The sequence below is a fragment of the Polypterus senegalus genome, chromosome 1 (assembly GCF_016835505.1).
Source record: "Polypterus senegalus isolate Bchr_013 chromosome 1, ASM1683550v1, whole genome shotgun sequence".
Lineage (NCBI taxonomy): Eukaryota > Metazoa > Chordata > Cladistia > Polypteriformes > Polypteridae > Polypterus > Polypterus senegalus.
Genome location: NC_053154.1, coordinates 149,749,892 through 149,768,030, shown reverse-complemented (window position 1 = coordinate 149,768,030; position 18,139 = coordinate 149,749,892). Strand labels below are relative to the sequence as shown.

Below are 18,139 nucleotides of genomic sequence, written 5' to 3'. Positions count from 1 at the left end.
AAGAATTAAGAGGGATTCCTAAACTTTTTCATATGACTGTAACAATTAATAAAATCCATGAGTGACTAAAGCCAAGCCACACTGCAGCTTCACAGAGCAACTTATACATAATAAAAATGCTTCTCTTTCTCAATAGATGTGAGGTTAGGAATTTAATTGATAACAATCAAAAGCAAACATGCCATTTTTGGAAGTAATGAGAAAATAAACAAATCATATGGAATTCTCAAAAATCACATAAAATGGCACAGAATTGTCTAGCATACGTAAAAGCTTAAATGAAAGTATTCAGATCAATTATCAATATTCAAATTTTGGTATACACTTAGGTTTACCTGGGTCCTCATTTAAAATACACTTTATATTTCATACTTTATCATTTATATGAATAATGCCATAACAACCAACCTAGAATAAAAAGACACCACAGGAAACTGGTGGACTTCACCAACTACAATGTAGCATTACTACTATATCAATGGACTTCCAAATAGGAAAAAATGCAAAAATAATTGCAATCACATAGGGAACTGTGGAAACTTGTAATGTCCATGTAAATTTAATATGGCTACACAAGAGTTGCTGTGCTGTCCATTGGCCAGCATTAACACAAATAATTACATTTAGCATGTTAAGGATGTTATGCACAACACCATGCAAACAGAACTGCAAAAAGCCTGGGGAATCCGTGGCATGTCAAATACAAAGGACAAAATGAATCCATCAAAAGGAAAACAGTACACAAAGTGTAAATACTACAAGTTTAACTAACGCCCTCCTCTCTTAAAAATGCAGAGTTTAAAAACTCTTTTGGCTCTTCTGCACCACTCAAAAAGGTAAAATGTTAGACACCTGGTACTATAGCCAAAACAAATCTGTTAATCAAAATGGTATGTTACTCAAGTAGGCTAAATTCAAAAGATGTTTATAATAAAGTCCAAGAACAATTCTACCACTGACTAAAAAAAGAAGATAGCGAAGTAAAAGCTAAATATTTTAATAAATGATAAAAAAAACCATGTGCTTGGCCAGTTACACTGAATTTAATAGAAACTAGAAGTACTCAAAAAAAAAAAAAAAAAAAAAAAAAAGGGTGAATGTTTAACTAAGGCCAAAAATTGAATGCAAATTTTACTTCCAAGTTTTACTCAGCCCCCACCTAGGCAATAAAGCACATTATACACATTTTGGATTTGGATTTTATTTTGCTTACAATTCTGAATAACGTGCGCCTTCATTATGACACATCATATTAACTGGTCCAGAAAAGGATGTCCATCTGTATGCCGTTAAACTGGCGATGAATGCCAAAGGTAGCATGTGAAAGTCGATACTTACTGCTCTTCAATAAACATTCTCAAGAACTCCCTGTTAAATGATGGTAAAAACATCATGGGGGGTACATAGAAAACAACTGAGTGAGGTCTGAATTTGCTTACTGCTGTGACATTCCAATAGGCACTTTCAGTGCTGCACATGAATAAGTCTGTTTCATCCACTGCTGCAAATGAAGACAGCTTTCTTTTTTCCCCCTTTTATATAAAAGCTTCAAATTCAAGACAAAAAAGTGACTGCTGCAATTGAAACTCATCTGTCTCCCTCTTTTTATTTAGATCAATCAAGAACTGACATTATCTTAGTACAAGTTCATAGATAAAATTATACAAAAAAAAAAAAAATCACCCTTTAAAAGTAGGACATTTGTCTAAAGAAAACAAAGCTACTATATAAATGTGATATAAGAATAAAAAATTGCATAAACTGCTCTTTGACATAGAAAGGACCTCATCCAAGTATCTAGAATATGCCTGGGTGGTTCCTTTTATTTAAATACATTTTACTCTTCAAATTAGTAAATCAGTAAACTAGATAAACTATGACAGTATAGTAACATAAAATGTATCTTGCAAAAGCCCAGCTTTTTCAGAATGAGAAGAAAACACTAAACAATGACCAAGTTAATGATGCACTAATCTAGTGATAAACTACATTATCATTAACTCGTCCAATTCCAATTCGACTGACCAATCTCTCAAATGAAGTATTCGTCCTTTATTGATTTATCATCTATGACAAATTAATTCCTTGAAAGTCAGATTGTAAACCCCTATGTTCAGAACTCCACTGATTGAACTGTTGTACTGTTGCATGAAATATGGAACTATAGATGTTGCACACAACTGTTGCTTTTTATACAATACAGTAATCCCTCCTCGATTGCGGGGGTTGCGTTCCAGAACCCCCCCACGATAGATGAAAATCCACGAAGTAGAAACCATATGTTTGTATGGTTATTTTTATATATTTTAAGCCCTTATAAACTCTCCCACACTGTTAACATTATTAGAGCCCTCTAGACATGAAATAACACCCCTTTAGTCAAAAGTTTAAACTGTCCTCCATGACAAGACAGAGATGACAGTTCTTTCTCACAATTAAAAGAATGCAAACATAACTTCCTCTTCAAAGAATGCGTGTCAGGAGCAGAGAATGTCAGAAAGAGAGAGCGAGTGAAAAGCAAACAATCAAAAAATCAATACGTGCTTTTGGGCTTTTAAGTATGCCGAAGCACCGCGATAAAGCGACATTTTTGAGAGGAGCGTCCGTATCCTCTAGGCAAACAGCACCTCTGCTCACACCCCCTCCATCAGGCAAAGAGAGTGAGAGAGACAGAGAAAAGCAAACAATCAAGCACCGCGCGGGAAGCATATCGTATATCATTGAGGAGTTTTATTTAATATGTAATAAATGCTCTGATTGGGTAGCTTCTAAGCCATCCGCCAATAGCGTGCCTTGTATGAAATCAACTGGGCAAACAAACTGAGGAAGCATATACCATAAATTAAAAGACACATTGTCTGCAGAAATCCGCAAACCAGCGAAAAATCCGTGATATATATTTAGATATGCTTACATTTAAAATCCGCGGTGGAGTGAAGCCACGAAAGTCGAAGCGCGATATAGAGAGGGATCACTGTAGTGCTGTGTGAGTGTCAGTCGTCAAAATATTGTCAGACCTCACATTTTCTAATTGACATATTTTCTGTCTAATCTCACCATATAGAGTACCTGTGATTTTACATTTGGACACCCAAAACAGTTATTTGTCTATTCAACTACCTGTGCACACTTCTAGTGAAAAGGTGTGAAAACACGCTAATAGGTAAAAATACTATACAAATGCATGAAGACAAAAAGTTGAAAATATTACTTTACTGCAGACTAAAACCATACACACTTTCCAAAATAAAATTGACAACACTACTGATGGAACCGTGAAGAAAGAAAAAAGAAAAACACCAGAACAGTCTATAGCTGGATATTGCATAATAATTACTTCAGGTAAGCATTCAGGTTGAGCATCCCCAATTCAAAACTAATGGTCCAAACTCTGAAACTGACATGAATCCACATGTGAAAAATTTAACTCCAGACCTTACTTGCCCACATTGGGATCTGACCAATGTTCCCTTATTTTTTTTTATTTGGTTTTATTTTTTTAAACCAATAAGCGGTGAATAACCCATGTACTGTTTCTTACTGTTTACAACCCATTTCCTCAATCCCCATTTGAATTGTGAGCATCACAAAACACTACTACATTAGCCTTGGGTGTGTTTGAAGGGGGTCAGGCTCCCTGAAAGACTGAGCACTACAAAGCACTCTCAAAATAAAAAACGAACTGGAGGTTTTGGTCAAAGGAAGACCCATGGAGTTTAAGAAGCCAAGAGTGCATTACTCACCGTTTTTTGCTTATTCTATGTGTACAGTACCCTTTTAACAAAAGCAGAGCATCACAGATATATACTGACAGACTATAATTGTTTATGCTGAAACACTTATTCTGCTAATGCTACTGTGCAAATAACTTTGTTTTATGCTCAAATTATTAAAAATATTGTATAAAATTACATTCAGACTGTGTATAAGAAACATAGTGTTTACACTTGGGTCCCATACCAAGTTATCTCATTATATATATGCAAATATTCCCAAATCTAAAAATACCTGAAATCCAAAACACTTCTGGTCCCAAGCATTTCATATTAGAGTTGCTCAACCTGCATTTCTTTGCAAATTTATCCTTTATTGCTGTGTAACAATTCCAGCATCTTTAAGTCTGTCCTCTTTACAAGGAAATACATTTGTATATGATTTCAAGCACTGGGTGTAATTTCACATACTAAACACATATATAGGATATGTTTGTGTAAAATATATATATATATATATATATATATATATATATATATATATATATATATATAGTATATATATATATATATATATATATATATATATATATATATATATATATATATATATATATATATATATACACACACACACACACACACACACACATACAGTGGTGTGAAAAACTATTTGCCCCCTTCCTGATTTCTTATTCTTTTGCATGTTTGTCACACAAAATGTTTCTGATCATCAAACACATTTAACCATTAGTCAAATATAACACAAGTAAACACAAAATGCAGTTTTTAAATGATGGTTTTATTATTTAGGGAAAAAAAAAATCCAAACCTACATGGCCCTGTGTGAAAAGTAATTGCCCCTTGTAAAAAAATAACCTAACTGTGGTGTATCACACCTGAGTTCAATTTCCGTAGCCACCCCCAGGCCTGATTACTGCCACTCCAGTTTCAATCAAGAAATCACTTAAATAGGAGCTGCCTGACACAGAGAAGTAGACTAAAAGCACCTCAAAAGCTAGACATCATGCCAAGATCCAAAGAAATTCAGGAACAAATGAGAACAGAAGTAATTGAGATCTATCAGTCTGGTAAAGGTTTTAAAGCCATTTCTAAAGCTTTTGGACTCCACAGTGAGAGCCATTATCCACAAATGGCAAAAACATGGAGCAGTGGTGAACCTTCCCAGGAGTGGCGGCGACCAAAATTACCCCAAGAGCGCAGAGACGACTCATCCGAGAGGTCACAAAAGACCCCAGGACAACGTCTAAAGAACTGCAGGCCTCACTTTGCTCAATTAAGGCCAGTGTTCACGACTCCACCATAAGAAAGAGACTGGGTAAAAACGGCCTGCATGGCAGATTTCCAAGACGCAAACCACTGTTAAGCAAAAACAACATTAGGGCTCATCTCAATTTTGCTCAGAAACATCTCAATGATTGCCGAAACTTTTGGGAAAATACCTTGTGGACTGATAAGACAAAAGTTTAACTTTTTGGAAGGCAAATGTCCCGTTACATCTGGCGTAAAAGGAACACAGCATTTCAGAAAAAGAACATCATACCAACAGTAAAATATGGTGGTGGTAGTGTGATGGTCTGGGGTTGTTTTTCTGCTTCAGGACCTGGAAGGCTTGCTGTGATAGATGGAACCATGAATTCTACTGTCCACCAAAAAATCCTGAAGGAGAATGTCCGGCCATCTGTTCGTCAACTCAAGCTGAAGCGATCTTGGATGCTGCAACAGTACAATGACCCAAAACACATCAGCAAATCCACCTCTGAATGGCTGAAGAAAAACAAAATGAAGACTTTGGAGTGGCCTAGTCAAAGTCCTGACCTGAATCCAATTGAGATGATATGGCATGACCTTAAAAAAGCGGTTCATGCTAGAAAACCCTCAGATAAAGCTGAATTACAACAATTCTGCAAAGATGAGTGGGCCAAAATTCCTCCAGAGCTGTAAAGACTCATTGCAAGTTATCGCAAACGCTTGATTGCAGTTATTGCTGCTAAGGGTGGCCCAACCAGTTATTAGGTTCAGGGGGTAATTACTTTTTCACACAGGGCCATGTAGGTTTGGATTTTTTTCTCCCTAAATAATAAAAACATCATTTAAAAACTGCATTTTGTGTTTACTTGTGTTATATTTGACTAATGGTTAAATGTGTTTGATGATCAGAAACATTTTGTGTGACAAACATGCAAAAGAATAAGAAATCAGGAAGGAGGCAAATAGTTTTTCACACCACTGTATATATTACATACACTGTATATACGTATATGTGTGTGCGTGTGTGTAGGATTAAACAGGAACATTAAAAGAGAGTGTATATGCTCATGCACACAGAAAAGACAACATGGACTTAATGTACTGTATAACTCACAGAATCAACATGACAAAAACATTCAAATTATCCTTGCAGAAATGACACAAATTAACTCCATGCTTTAAGAACCTCGTCTTAGACCCAAACTTCAATCACAAATCTTCTGTTTCATATTACGCATTAGGTCTGGTTTTTAACTTCTAATCTTCAATTTGTTTAAAAAAAAAAAAACTTTAATTAATAAACATCTAGCATCACGATTACCGTTATTGCAAGACTTAACTTCATGTTACAAGAAGAAAGGCTGAGATAAATAAATAGAAAAACACTCTTTGTGGAACTTGATTCTGACACTGATAAAGTAAAAACAACATACATCAAACTACAATGAAATACATGGAAAAGAGATGAACACTGGGAACGCGTGGCAGCCATGATGCGGGCGCGTACGCGTTCTGAGCGTGAAGTATAAATGAGCCCTAACACAAAAATCCTTATCTGACAACTTTTCTTCTTCTCCAATAAGATCATAATTGGATTGCATAAGAGAAGTAACTGGCCTTGCACTTGTTTCTTTATTATAAACAGACAAAAAAACACAACTACCAATAACCTTAACATACAAAAGGTGCAGATGCAGTTCTATACATGTCTAGTATCTGTATGGATTAATAATAATGCATGATAGATACAAGAGTTCAGGCTGATTATATCATCAAAAGAGTTTGTGGAATTTTGTGTAATTGTCTTTCTAATATATTTACAAAAGCAAAAGTATTGTTTTATCTTTAGAGCTAATAATCAATGATTTTATTAGTAATATTTAAAATAAGCAGATACTTAGTAATTTCAAAAGCTACATTTTAAACAGAAACCAATTCTACTACATTTGGTAAGACCAAGGCAATTACACGGCAAGACGTGGCAGAACAGCTACAAAGCTATCCTAGCGCCACTGCCGTTAGAGATGGCAAATCGCTGGCAACCCCAGTCACAATATTACACGTATTCTCCTCATTCATTATAATGAAATTTCTGTTATAACATAATATTATTATGATCCCATTAATTTTGTTACAACAGGGTTCAACCTGTATAAACAGTATATTTCTGATGCAGCTTTGCCCACCTGTTCCCACTGGTGCACTCAATTGATATCTCACACTTCAAAGCATCTCTCATCTATACTGCTAGAATTTTTTTTGTTTAAAAATTTTACTGAGTACTGTCTGTTAACAGTTTGTTTATCAGGGAATGACTAATTTCAAAATAATTTTTTAAGTCACTATCCTATAAAAACATTTGGTAGATAATTAAAAGTCATGTTGACATTAATTTTATTAAATAAAGAAATATTTAATGTAATAGATAAGGATAGATTAGATAGATAGATACTTTATTTTGTTATGATGGCCTCACCACATTTTCTGTGGCCATGTCATCATTAGATTTCTGATATTATCATAAGATTTCTCGACCACAGCATGCAGCAGCATACAAAATGTGAAAACATCTTGTCACATTCTCCATTTAATATTTGGCTCCAGTTCTCTTAGCTGGAAGAAGCTAATTATGCACACTTTATATAGGATATGAACAGCAGAAACCCCCTTTCTGGAGTACAAAGCTGCTGAAAGTCAATTAATAAAAATGTTTAGAGCAGAGCTTTTGACATTAGTTCATAAAATTTCAAGGCTAATTATAGATATTTACTGTATTTGTTAACCATGGCTTGGAATATTGGTGGATTGTATGGGTTGGTGAAATCACCAAACAAAAAAAAAAAAAGACACATTCAGAAAACAGAGTGAATGATAAAAGATTATCTGGCATACTAAATTTCTATTTTTCCACTCTCTTGGAGGGTATGTTACAGGAATGTGCAAAAACAGTTTAGGATAATGCTTAAAACAAAAACATGTACATCTCAAATTTGAAATGCATAATTTAAATAGAGACAGACACAACACTGCTGTTTTCATCAAAAGATCTAAAATTAGAAGCCACCTACCTGAAGCACTAGGGGTTCCGGATTAAAAGCAAGAGTCATTAAGAGCTGCATGCGTTCAGTGTCTTTTAAATTTTTAAGAAGAAAGCTTCCAGAATCCTTGGTTTCTGCATATCTTCTTACAATTCTGTCAAGCAGCCTCTGAGAAGGACAATGCACTAGATCTGACCACCCTTCAACTACCTCTGGTGTCAGTAATCGCACATCACCATTTAAACGGGCAAATTCTGTCTTGTACATTGCTTGTATTAAGTCACAGCGAGGCCGTCCTGTGGCTCTTTTACAAATCTTTTGGTCAATGTCCATTAGCTCCTGATTTGAACCCAAACGTTTAAGGACAATGCGTCTGGTACCTTCCCTTGGCTCACCATACTGTGCAAAATAAACATTCTTCACATTGAAAAAGTCAAGAAATCTCAAACGTCCCCATGTCTCAAAGGAGATCTGCCCATTCATAAACTTACGGCACCAACTTGTACCAAAGCAAGCTGGGCACTTGTTGAGGTTTACAAAGCGGCGGTCCGTGAGTTCATTCTTCTGGAATGAGGCAAACAGGTTGTGAGTGTTCATTACCAATATGACAAACAAGCTAACAACAAAGAGGAATTTTAAACATCGATACAGACGACCAAACTTGAGGGAAATAAAGCGTAGCATGGTCTCACAAAGCATCGTAGTATATATATATATATATATTTTAATAAAAAAAAAAAAAAAAAAAGGAAATATCTGGATGTGCCTCAGAGCTCCATTGTCAGGGAGATCAGCAAAATCACTTTATTCTCACTCATGCTCTTCTTTTTATCCTGCAGATGTGGTAAATTCATCTGGTAGAATTCTGACAGTAAAATGCCCCATTTTCTCAGGATGTCAACAATTCCATAATAAGAAACACTGCAGCAGCCTGAGAAAGAAAAAGAGAGGTTTGTTGAGTGTTACAGAGGGCAATGCATCCTGGCACTCATTCATTCATTACACTGTATATACTTCACACTGGGATAATAACTGATAAAAATCAGTATTTTTGAGGTTTTCAACTTACCTTTTTTAGACTTGCATTTTTTAAGGACATCTAAGAATCTATGATATGTCAATATTTAGTACATTTTTTCTGCATTATATAAAATTCTCACTTATTTTATACAGACATAGTATCACTTTACAATGTTTCCTGTTCATTTATTATAATTCATTAGTTCTTTTAAAAGTATGAAAGATGGGAATTCTGGTGGTAAACTGTATGTCTTCTGACAGAACTGAATAGTAAAGGTATTTCAGCAAGTTGTTAAATATTGCTATTTAAGATTTTAAATTAAGCTTAACACTTTGCCCATAATGAATGAAATTCACCATTACAGGAAATTTACCATAATAGGGAGTATATCATATACGAAAGGGTTAATGCATTATTGAAATTAGATGTACCTGGAAAACTATTTTTGTAGTCGGTTTCATCATCATTTACATTTTTACTAAGCCTAAAATGCAAATTTAAACACTAGTGAAGCTTTTGACAATAAAAATGGTATGGTATAAACATCTTCGCAGGTTGACATCTTTTTTTTTGGGGTCCCCTTACATTTTCATTTAGGTTTCCAAATGCAAGTACATTGTCACTGGTCTGGTGACTGCTTAGTACTCACGAGTTGTCTTGACTAAAGGTTTCAAAACTCAGCGGAAAAACAAAACAGATTCTGGTATGGTTTGAGTCCAGGAGAATGTGCCTTGCTGCAGTTTAAGAAGAATGCACAAAAATGCACAAAATGATTCCAAGTGTGTGCTTGCACGATATACAGACTTTAGAGAGATTACCAACTAGTGGGTTAAGTTTTAATATTGTGACAATAAAGAAATGGATCTTTTCATCAAACACACACAACTTACAAGTAAAACTTATTGCAGTTCTTTCTGGCGAGGACAGCATGTACATCCAAAAAGAGCTGACATTAACTACTCAAATCATGCTTTAATGCTCAAATTTTGAATACAAAAAGCTAATCAACTAACTGTGCATGTCTACTTCCATACCCAACACTCCAAAACTGGTTCAAACTTTGTTACTGATGAAACTAACCATTTATAGATAAGCTAAATTTCCAGAGCTACTATTCTCTTTTCAGTTTCAGGCTATTTTTAATAACAATATCAAAATTAGGGCTGCAACAATTAGTAACTGCAACAATTAGTAATCGATGACGTTGACGCGTCATAAACAGAACCTTCAATAGAGGCTCCAGTCACAAAGAACCACATTGGTTTTTGTAACTGCAATGCACTACATGAATGTCTGGGGGCAGTATCGTTTGTTATTGTTTGTCAAGACTGCACACAGTCCTACCAACGAAGAAGAACGTCTGAGGAGAAGAATGTAGAGGAAAATAAACATGGTTGCAATGGAGAGTCAGATAGAGGAGAGGGATGGAGATGGAAAAAAATTGAGACACAAACTTTCTAAAGTGTGGGAGCATTTCACCGAAAAAGGAAAAAAAAAAAAAAAAAGTTATATGCAGATTATGCAAAGCGGAGTTTTCTTTTCATGGCAGCACCACTGCAACGCACGAGCATCTGAAGCGCAAGCATCCTGGAGCTGTGATGCCGCCGTCTCTTGAGAGGTAAATTTTAGCAAGGAAAGTTAGTGTCATGTGTTAACGTTGATGTTTGTACTATAATGTGTATATCAAGGTTTCGACAATGATAGTTAACCCTTAAACCGACGCATACTTGGGGGTTAATGAACTCCTGGACGCCAAATACTTTTTACCTGCAGTTTTTAAGTAAACGTCACAATTCACAAAGAAAATGTGAAATTTTAATGGAACACTTATTTTTTCTCATGCAGAGAGCATCACAATTACTGCAACACATCATTTTACACACTGCAAATGAACTGTAAAAACTATAAAAAGAAAAAACTACTGCAACAATCTAGTATTATATGTTCAAGGTGCAACTGAAGCCAATTGAAGAAATTCAGTAAATCACCGAGCCAACTGCGCTTGAACTGGCTGCAAGTAAACACACAAGGGTAAACGCTGATGATTGCAGGCTTGTCTAGTACAGCGGTTGAATCCCTGAGACAGTGAGGCTGCAGTTCTGCCGGGGCCAGCAGTGCTTATGAGCTGGCTGCTCAACAAATGTACGGCACTGACTGATCAGCTCCAGTGTGCTGCCAAATTGCTCTGTGAAGCAAATACATTCATTGAACCCCGCAACCGGCTGTCGCCGAATTTATGCCGCCGCATAAACTCGGCCTTGGCGTACTTCCAAATTGCACTAGAAACCAACTCTAACCGGTTGCGTCGGTTTAAGGGTTAAGTGAATATAATTTAAGTTATATTTGCTAATTTGATTGGAGCTATAGTAAATGAGTGAATAGGAGTACCTGAGCCGTCGTAGTTTTTTTTTTCCTGTTTTTTCATGTTTACCCACTTATTCTTCTTTCCAATCTTCCATCTTATTTTGTGTTTAAAGTGGGTTTATGACAAAATAAAGAAATGAGCATTCCAAACAAGAAAAGAATAACCTGTTCTAAAAGCTAAACATATAATTAGAACCCCAATGTTTAAACTATGTGTAATATGGAATGTTATCACTCAGTATAGGAATATCTAAATAGAGTAACTACAGCATACACAGATACACATCTGTAAATGAAAGCTATGCCACCCTGTCCTACAAACTAGCATCATGAAGAACAACTTTTGACTCACTTGCTGTAGCAATGTTGATGTGCACTTAAACAGCAGCAAAGCTATCGTATACCAGAGGTGCAACTTGTAGAAAAACTATCAAATACCAGAGGTGCAGCATAGACAGGAGAAGCATGTACTGCTAAAATAAGAATACTGTATTTTTTTTTATTTATGCCTATTTTCTCACAAGTGCAGTAATGGGCACCAAGTGACTCATTACATTATAACAGGTTTTTAAAATGTTATTTTCATAAGCTTGATTTTGATGCTATTGAATTTTTAGGTAATATATAAACTATACTTTATTACTATATATATATATATATATATATATATATATATATATATATATATATATATATATATATATAGCCATAAAAATGAATTAAAGACGAGGAAAAGGATTGACTGCAACTCATGGGTTAACTAAATGCAGCTTAACTTCCATAGCATTACATTTTTTCCTCAAAAAACGTAAAAAGAGTTACATTTTTGGCTTGAAAAATTACATTTTTGTTAAATCTTATCTTTAGACTGTAAATCATGCAAAACACTAAAGGAGCAAAGTAGGCATGCATGATAATATCAGATTTATATGTGTATCGGCAGATAATGAGTTAAAATAATTTTATGGGCATCGGGCTGATAACTAAATTGGACCGACAATTCGAACCGATATTGATGACGCGTTCACTGTGTTCCGCATGTGCCAGACGTTTAGGCGACGCTGGGCTACTGTACGAAAATGTCTGCGATGTGGAAGTTTTTCAAAGTGAGTGAGAGTGACATAAAATATGCCATTTGCAACACTTGTTCGACTAATGTTTTGCGCGGAGGGACCAAAGTGCAAAATTTCAATACCACCAACTTAATTACAGACTTGAAGATGTGCCATCCTGACAAATATACAGAATTCCTCAGAGCAAAAGAGGAGAATCCTGTGCCACTGTGCACAAAATCAAAAACTGCAGTTGTTCAAAGTGTTGATCAGTTACTTGAAAAATCAAAGAAATTTGATAAAGATAACCATACAGCTCAAACAATTACTGCAAAGGTGATGGAATTTATTGCTGTGGATGATCAGCCATTTTCCGTTGTAGAAGATACGGGATTTCGAAGGCTGCTTGAGCATCTCGAGCCCCGTTACCAGATACCCAGTCACCATTATTTTTCTGACATCGCAATTCCAGAGTTACATAAGACTGTGGAAAGTCATGTGCACAAACTCCTTGCTGAAGATCACAGCCATAAGCTTTCCCAATGATATATGAACATCTGATATGAGTGCTATTAGTATGCTTAGTTTAACTGCTCAGTGGATCGACCGCAAGTTTGAATTGCAGAAAGCAATCTTGCACGCCCAAGAATGCTCTGGATCACACACGGGTGCTGCACTCTCTGTGGTGTTTAAAAGAATGTTTGAAACATGGAAAATACCCAAAGAGGATATTCATGTAGTATTACGAGACAATGCACACAACGTGGCAAAGGCTATGGAGGAATACGGGGTACCAAGTTTGCTATGTATGTCTCATACTTTATAGCTTGCCGTGAACGACGACGTACTATCCCAGCGCAGCGTCTCGAATACAATAGCGATCGGCAGAAAAATAGTCGGTCACTTTAAGCATTCCCAATTAGCCAGCTCACATCTCAAAACTATACAAACTGAACTTGGTATGAAACCGAAAATGTTTCAACAAGACGTTTTGACTAGATGGAACAGCACATTCTACAGTATATGCTGCAAAGCCTGCTAGAGCAGAAAAGAGCCCTTGAAGCTTATGCCTCCGATTTTGAGTTACCTGCAACTCTAATGCCCAATCAGTGGGGTATGATCGAGAACATAAATCACACTCTATGCTCCATTTGAACAACTGACAAAAGAAATTTGCCAGTCTGAAGCCTTGGCTTCTAATGTTATTCCCTCAGTTACCGCTTTAAAATGACTGTTGACTAAAAACGCTCATACTGACTTCGGAGTCAAAACCAGTAAAAGCGCTCTCTTGGAATCTGTAAACAATCATTTCATTGAGATTTACACAGAACCCATGTACTGTGTTGCCAGTACTGCAGACCCGAGATACAAAGACCGCTATTTCGATACAGATGTAAAAAAAAAAAATCACTGGAACTCAAAATGTTGTAAGCTCAGATGGAACCTGCATCAAACGAAATGCAAACGAGTGAGTCACAGATAGATTGTCCACAACAGAAAAACGTCAAGATAAATGACGAGGTGGCATGCACGCTCTTCAAAATATACAACGAAATTCTTGAAGAGAACACATTGATGCCTTGGGAAAACAGCCAGAGGTGAGTTTTTTGTTTTTTGTTTTAAAAAGTTTTAAGTAAATAACTAGTGCTGTCAGGTCAAATATCACTATTCTAACATAATTTGAATGGATAAAAAGATCTTGGAAGGCAAGAAAGAAAAACGGCAATCGAATTTAAAAGAGCGGTTGTTGGTTTTACCTCGCACTAACTTTGGCTTCATGTTACTTAAGATGTGCTGGACACTATTGTCGGATTTTACAGATCTGTTTTTGCACGAAACTTTTTAGGATAAGCCTATAAGTGTTTCTGAATTGTTAACCCATATTGTTATTAGTCATTAGTTAAACAGTCGACATCTTCTGTGTTAAACACGCCCATTTTAAAGGTCGCTAGTTTTCATAAGGCGACTGAGCCAACTATAGCCTATGCTTCTTTGCTTCATATTTTTGTTCGGTGTGTGTTAACTAAATTGTTTCATAAATAAACACTTAAACTCATTTTATATTTTTTTGTGACTTTGAAAAATGCTGTCTGCTAAATAATCAATTATAATACACAAAATACTTAAGACCTCCACAAAGTAACATTTAATACACTTGTTTCATTTGTAAAACACTTAAAGGGTCACAATGCTTCAGTTTATTTACTGTATAAAATAGACACAGGGATATAAGGTCCTCTGGCCGCTAGGAAAAAAAGAAAAAAATGACTGCATTTACTTTGTTTGAGCAATCACTGACAATTTTGTTTGTTTTTCTTTTGAACATTGTTGTTAGAAAGTGCCAGTGCGGTGTGTTTCTTATTTCTCTTTACGTTGCTCTTAAGTAATAATGAGCAACTTGTAAACAGATCATGATCTACAGTGAAAAGCAAAAATAATAATAAAATGTTTAAAAAAACAGCAAATACAATACAGACATGCATTCAATTCAAATGGCATATACTTATTTTTATTGTAAGGATTCTAATCTGAATCTGACAGCCCTGGTAAAAGCCAAAATGAAGATCTATCTTTTAGATATGAAAGATGACACAGAATATAATGCTGTATATGTATGCACGCTACTCGGCAGGTGCAGGGATTTCCCACATACTAGCGTGGACAGTGAGAGATTATTCAGTTTGGCTTCTAGTGTAATCAATGAAGAGAAACAGAATTTCCTGCAACAAGGCAAAGATGCTCTTGTTCATTAAGAAAAACCTCCCTATCATGCTTAAAAAAAAAAGAAAAGAATGATAAGCCTCCAGAAAAAAAGTTATTTCTTTCTTTACCATTGTACACTTTTCTGTTTTTTAAAATTATAGATTGGTTAGATTTATTCCATCAAAACGAAAAAAGTATTAAGTAGTATTTAATACTGCAGACTGTAAAACAAAGGATCAGATAGCCAGTGAAATGTGTTTGAGCAGAAGCCATTTTAATGATTGTAAATAATCTGCAAAAGTTGTTATTCTTAAGTGGTATTGGTTACTTCATTGTACATTTTTTTCGGTTTTCATTTTTTTGATTATTGTTGAATTTGTTGTATTTGTTCCATCAAAAAGAAAGAGAAAAGTGTTATTTAAAGCAACAACCTGCAAAACTGTTTCCCATATAACCAACAGGTAGCCAGCCAAATGTGGCAGATATTTATTTTTAATGATTGAATGTGGTGTGCAAAACTGTTATACAAATTTTGCTTTGTCTGTAATTCTTGTCCAGATAGATCAAGTCTCATTTTTCTCTGTATCTTATAAATATGTATATCAGCATCGGTATCGGCATTGGCAGATAAGTACATAGACATTATCGGATATCGGTATTGGCCCAAAATTCCCATATCAGTGCATCATCAGAGCAAAGTGAGAGGTGTAAAAAATATAAATAAGGCTAAAAAAATAATAATAATGCAACAAAATAAAACAAAAAAAAAATAATAATAATATGAACAGCACATGTGTGAGTGGTACGAGCATCACTTTCGGACTCACCAGAATCACTTTAGGTTTTACAGACTGTTTCAGTTTCACTGCCTGAAGACAGATTCACCTTGTTATCATTGCTGATGAGAGGTGTTTCTTACGAAAAACCATTATCACTAGAATCCCTGAACCCTACGAAAAAAGTTGTAATCCTGGGCCACTTTAAATTCCTTTGCACCTCTACATCAGTGTCTTTTGTTTTGCAAATGTGTCAATCAGCACCATTGCGTCACCATACCCCTACATGTTTAATACATGCTTTAATGCATTTCATGAAAATATCATGTACGCATCTTAGTATTATAAAATATTCAGAGAGCTGTAATATCATGAAAGTAATGCATTCTGTGTGGTGATCACTGCCTGCACGCTCCTGTCAGCGTAAGAGAAAGCCCGTTTAAGAATCACATAGTGATTAACAACTCGGTTTGGGAACACTTAGAATGTAAAGCATTTAACGTTCTGCTTCAGGTACAATGGGATTTGAGAAACACTGATTTTAAAATGAAGTTTATGACGTTCTACTTTAATGACAAAATAAAATGAGATTAAAGTTGACATTTTGATTTTAATCTAGATATATAACTTTTTATTTCCTTCATTGTGGCCCTAATATGTTTCTGTATGACACTCAGACACTCGCCTTTTCACATTGACATTGACATACGACTTCCTTTTTGAAATTCTTCTTTCCCCGCCCACCCCCATGTGCTTTTACCATTGTCTTTTAACAAAAAAATGAACAGAAGGGGCTATTTATATTAAAAATTATGGGAGAAGTCAGCATGCGACTACAAGCAGTCCCCGGGTTACGTACGAGATAGGGACTGTAGGTTTGTACTTAAGTTAAATTTGTATGCAAGTCAGAACAGGTATATTATTTTAATAAATGCTATTGTTGACCCACTGTAACCAAGTGCTCTGCCAATGAATGAAGGAGTTTCACCTCTTTCTGACTTTATTATTTCTACTTTATTTTCAATGGTGATGGTTTTTCTCTTCTTTACTGTATCACCAGCACTTGCATCAGATTTGTGTTTCAGAGACATTCTTGAAGGGTGAAGAAAAAAGGTTAAGATGAGCTCTTCTGCACAGCACTGTACACGTTATCACAGCAGGAAGGCACCAGACATCAACACGTCTGATGTATAGGGTGGTCCAGATCTAATCATGCAATATTCATTACGCTATAACTTATTCAGTTTATTACATAGAAAAATCACCCGAAAAACCCCGAACCATCGAGAAGTGTGCGAACTGACGACATGAAGAATCGTCTTCGCGCCGAACTGGAATCGTCCCTGCATAAATCAAAGTCATCCAGACAATCTGGATCTGCATAATTAGATCTGGGCCACCCTGTACTGACAAGAGACACCTTCCTGCTATGTGCGCAACAGTACAAACAGGCTTGCTATTGAGAATGAATGGGGGCAGCAAGGGGCGGTTCATCCCCAGCCCTCCTCACAGTCACCTTCACTACAGCATGCTGCCTGCAGTGTCTGCCACACCACCACCTCCATTCAACACGCAGCCATCCGTGGCACACTACAATGCTACCCCCTGCCGCCCCATTCACCCTCAGGTGCAGAGCGGGACAGAGAAACCGTTTTTATATTTGCTCATACTGAGGGTTTTGTTAAAGTGACCCCGTCTGCCGTTATTATATTTGCCCATATTTGGACCTGCATCCATATTGCATAAAGTGTGCAGAAACCCTTGCAGCACACACTGTGTCCTGAGCAAAGGTTTTGTCACAATGAATTGCTGAGGGTTTTGTTAAAGTGGCCCATCTGCCATTCCTTTTTTTGTTTATATCTTGCCCAGTCGTAGTGCAAGTGTGCATTGAATATCCAACAGGCTGTCTTTCACACTCAAAAGTCTTATTCACTGGCACTTTTTAATTTTTTCCAAACATTTTACCAATATGAGTAAAAAAAGAGTTCAGAAAACAACAATGCTCAGTTATTTCAGAAAAGAGACGCCGCAAACTAATGAAAGTGCGGCGTAAACTCCTCATGTGGCAATTTCAGACAAGGACATTGCAGAGGCTGGTCCATTGGGGAAGTCTCTTCAGAACACACTCTGCCAATTGATAAATCTAAGCACCACTTATCTGGCATAAACAAACAATGTTTTAAAGATTTTGATTGGCTAA

The 18,139-nt window shown here is 36.0% G+C and overlaps 1 protein-coding gene across 3 annotated transcripts in view; it reads right to left on the bottom strand.

The window, feature by feature from the left end:
- The window catches only part of dipk2ab (divergent protein kinase domain 2Ab), a 103,084-nt gene that overhangs the window by 63,528 nt on the left and 21,417 nt on the right, over positions 1-18,139 (bottom strand). For all 3 annotated transcript variants that reach the window (XM_039760529.1, XM_039760525.1, XM_039760520.1), the window contains exon 2: positions 8,054-8,954. In XM_039760529.1, coding sequence (XP_039616463.1) covers positions 8,054-8,722 — 669 coding nt within the window. In that variant the 5' untranslated portion in view covers positions 8,723-8,954. The remainder of the gene's footprint in view (positions 1-8,053; positions 8,955-18,139) is intronic.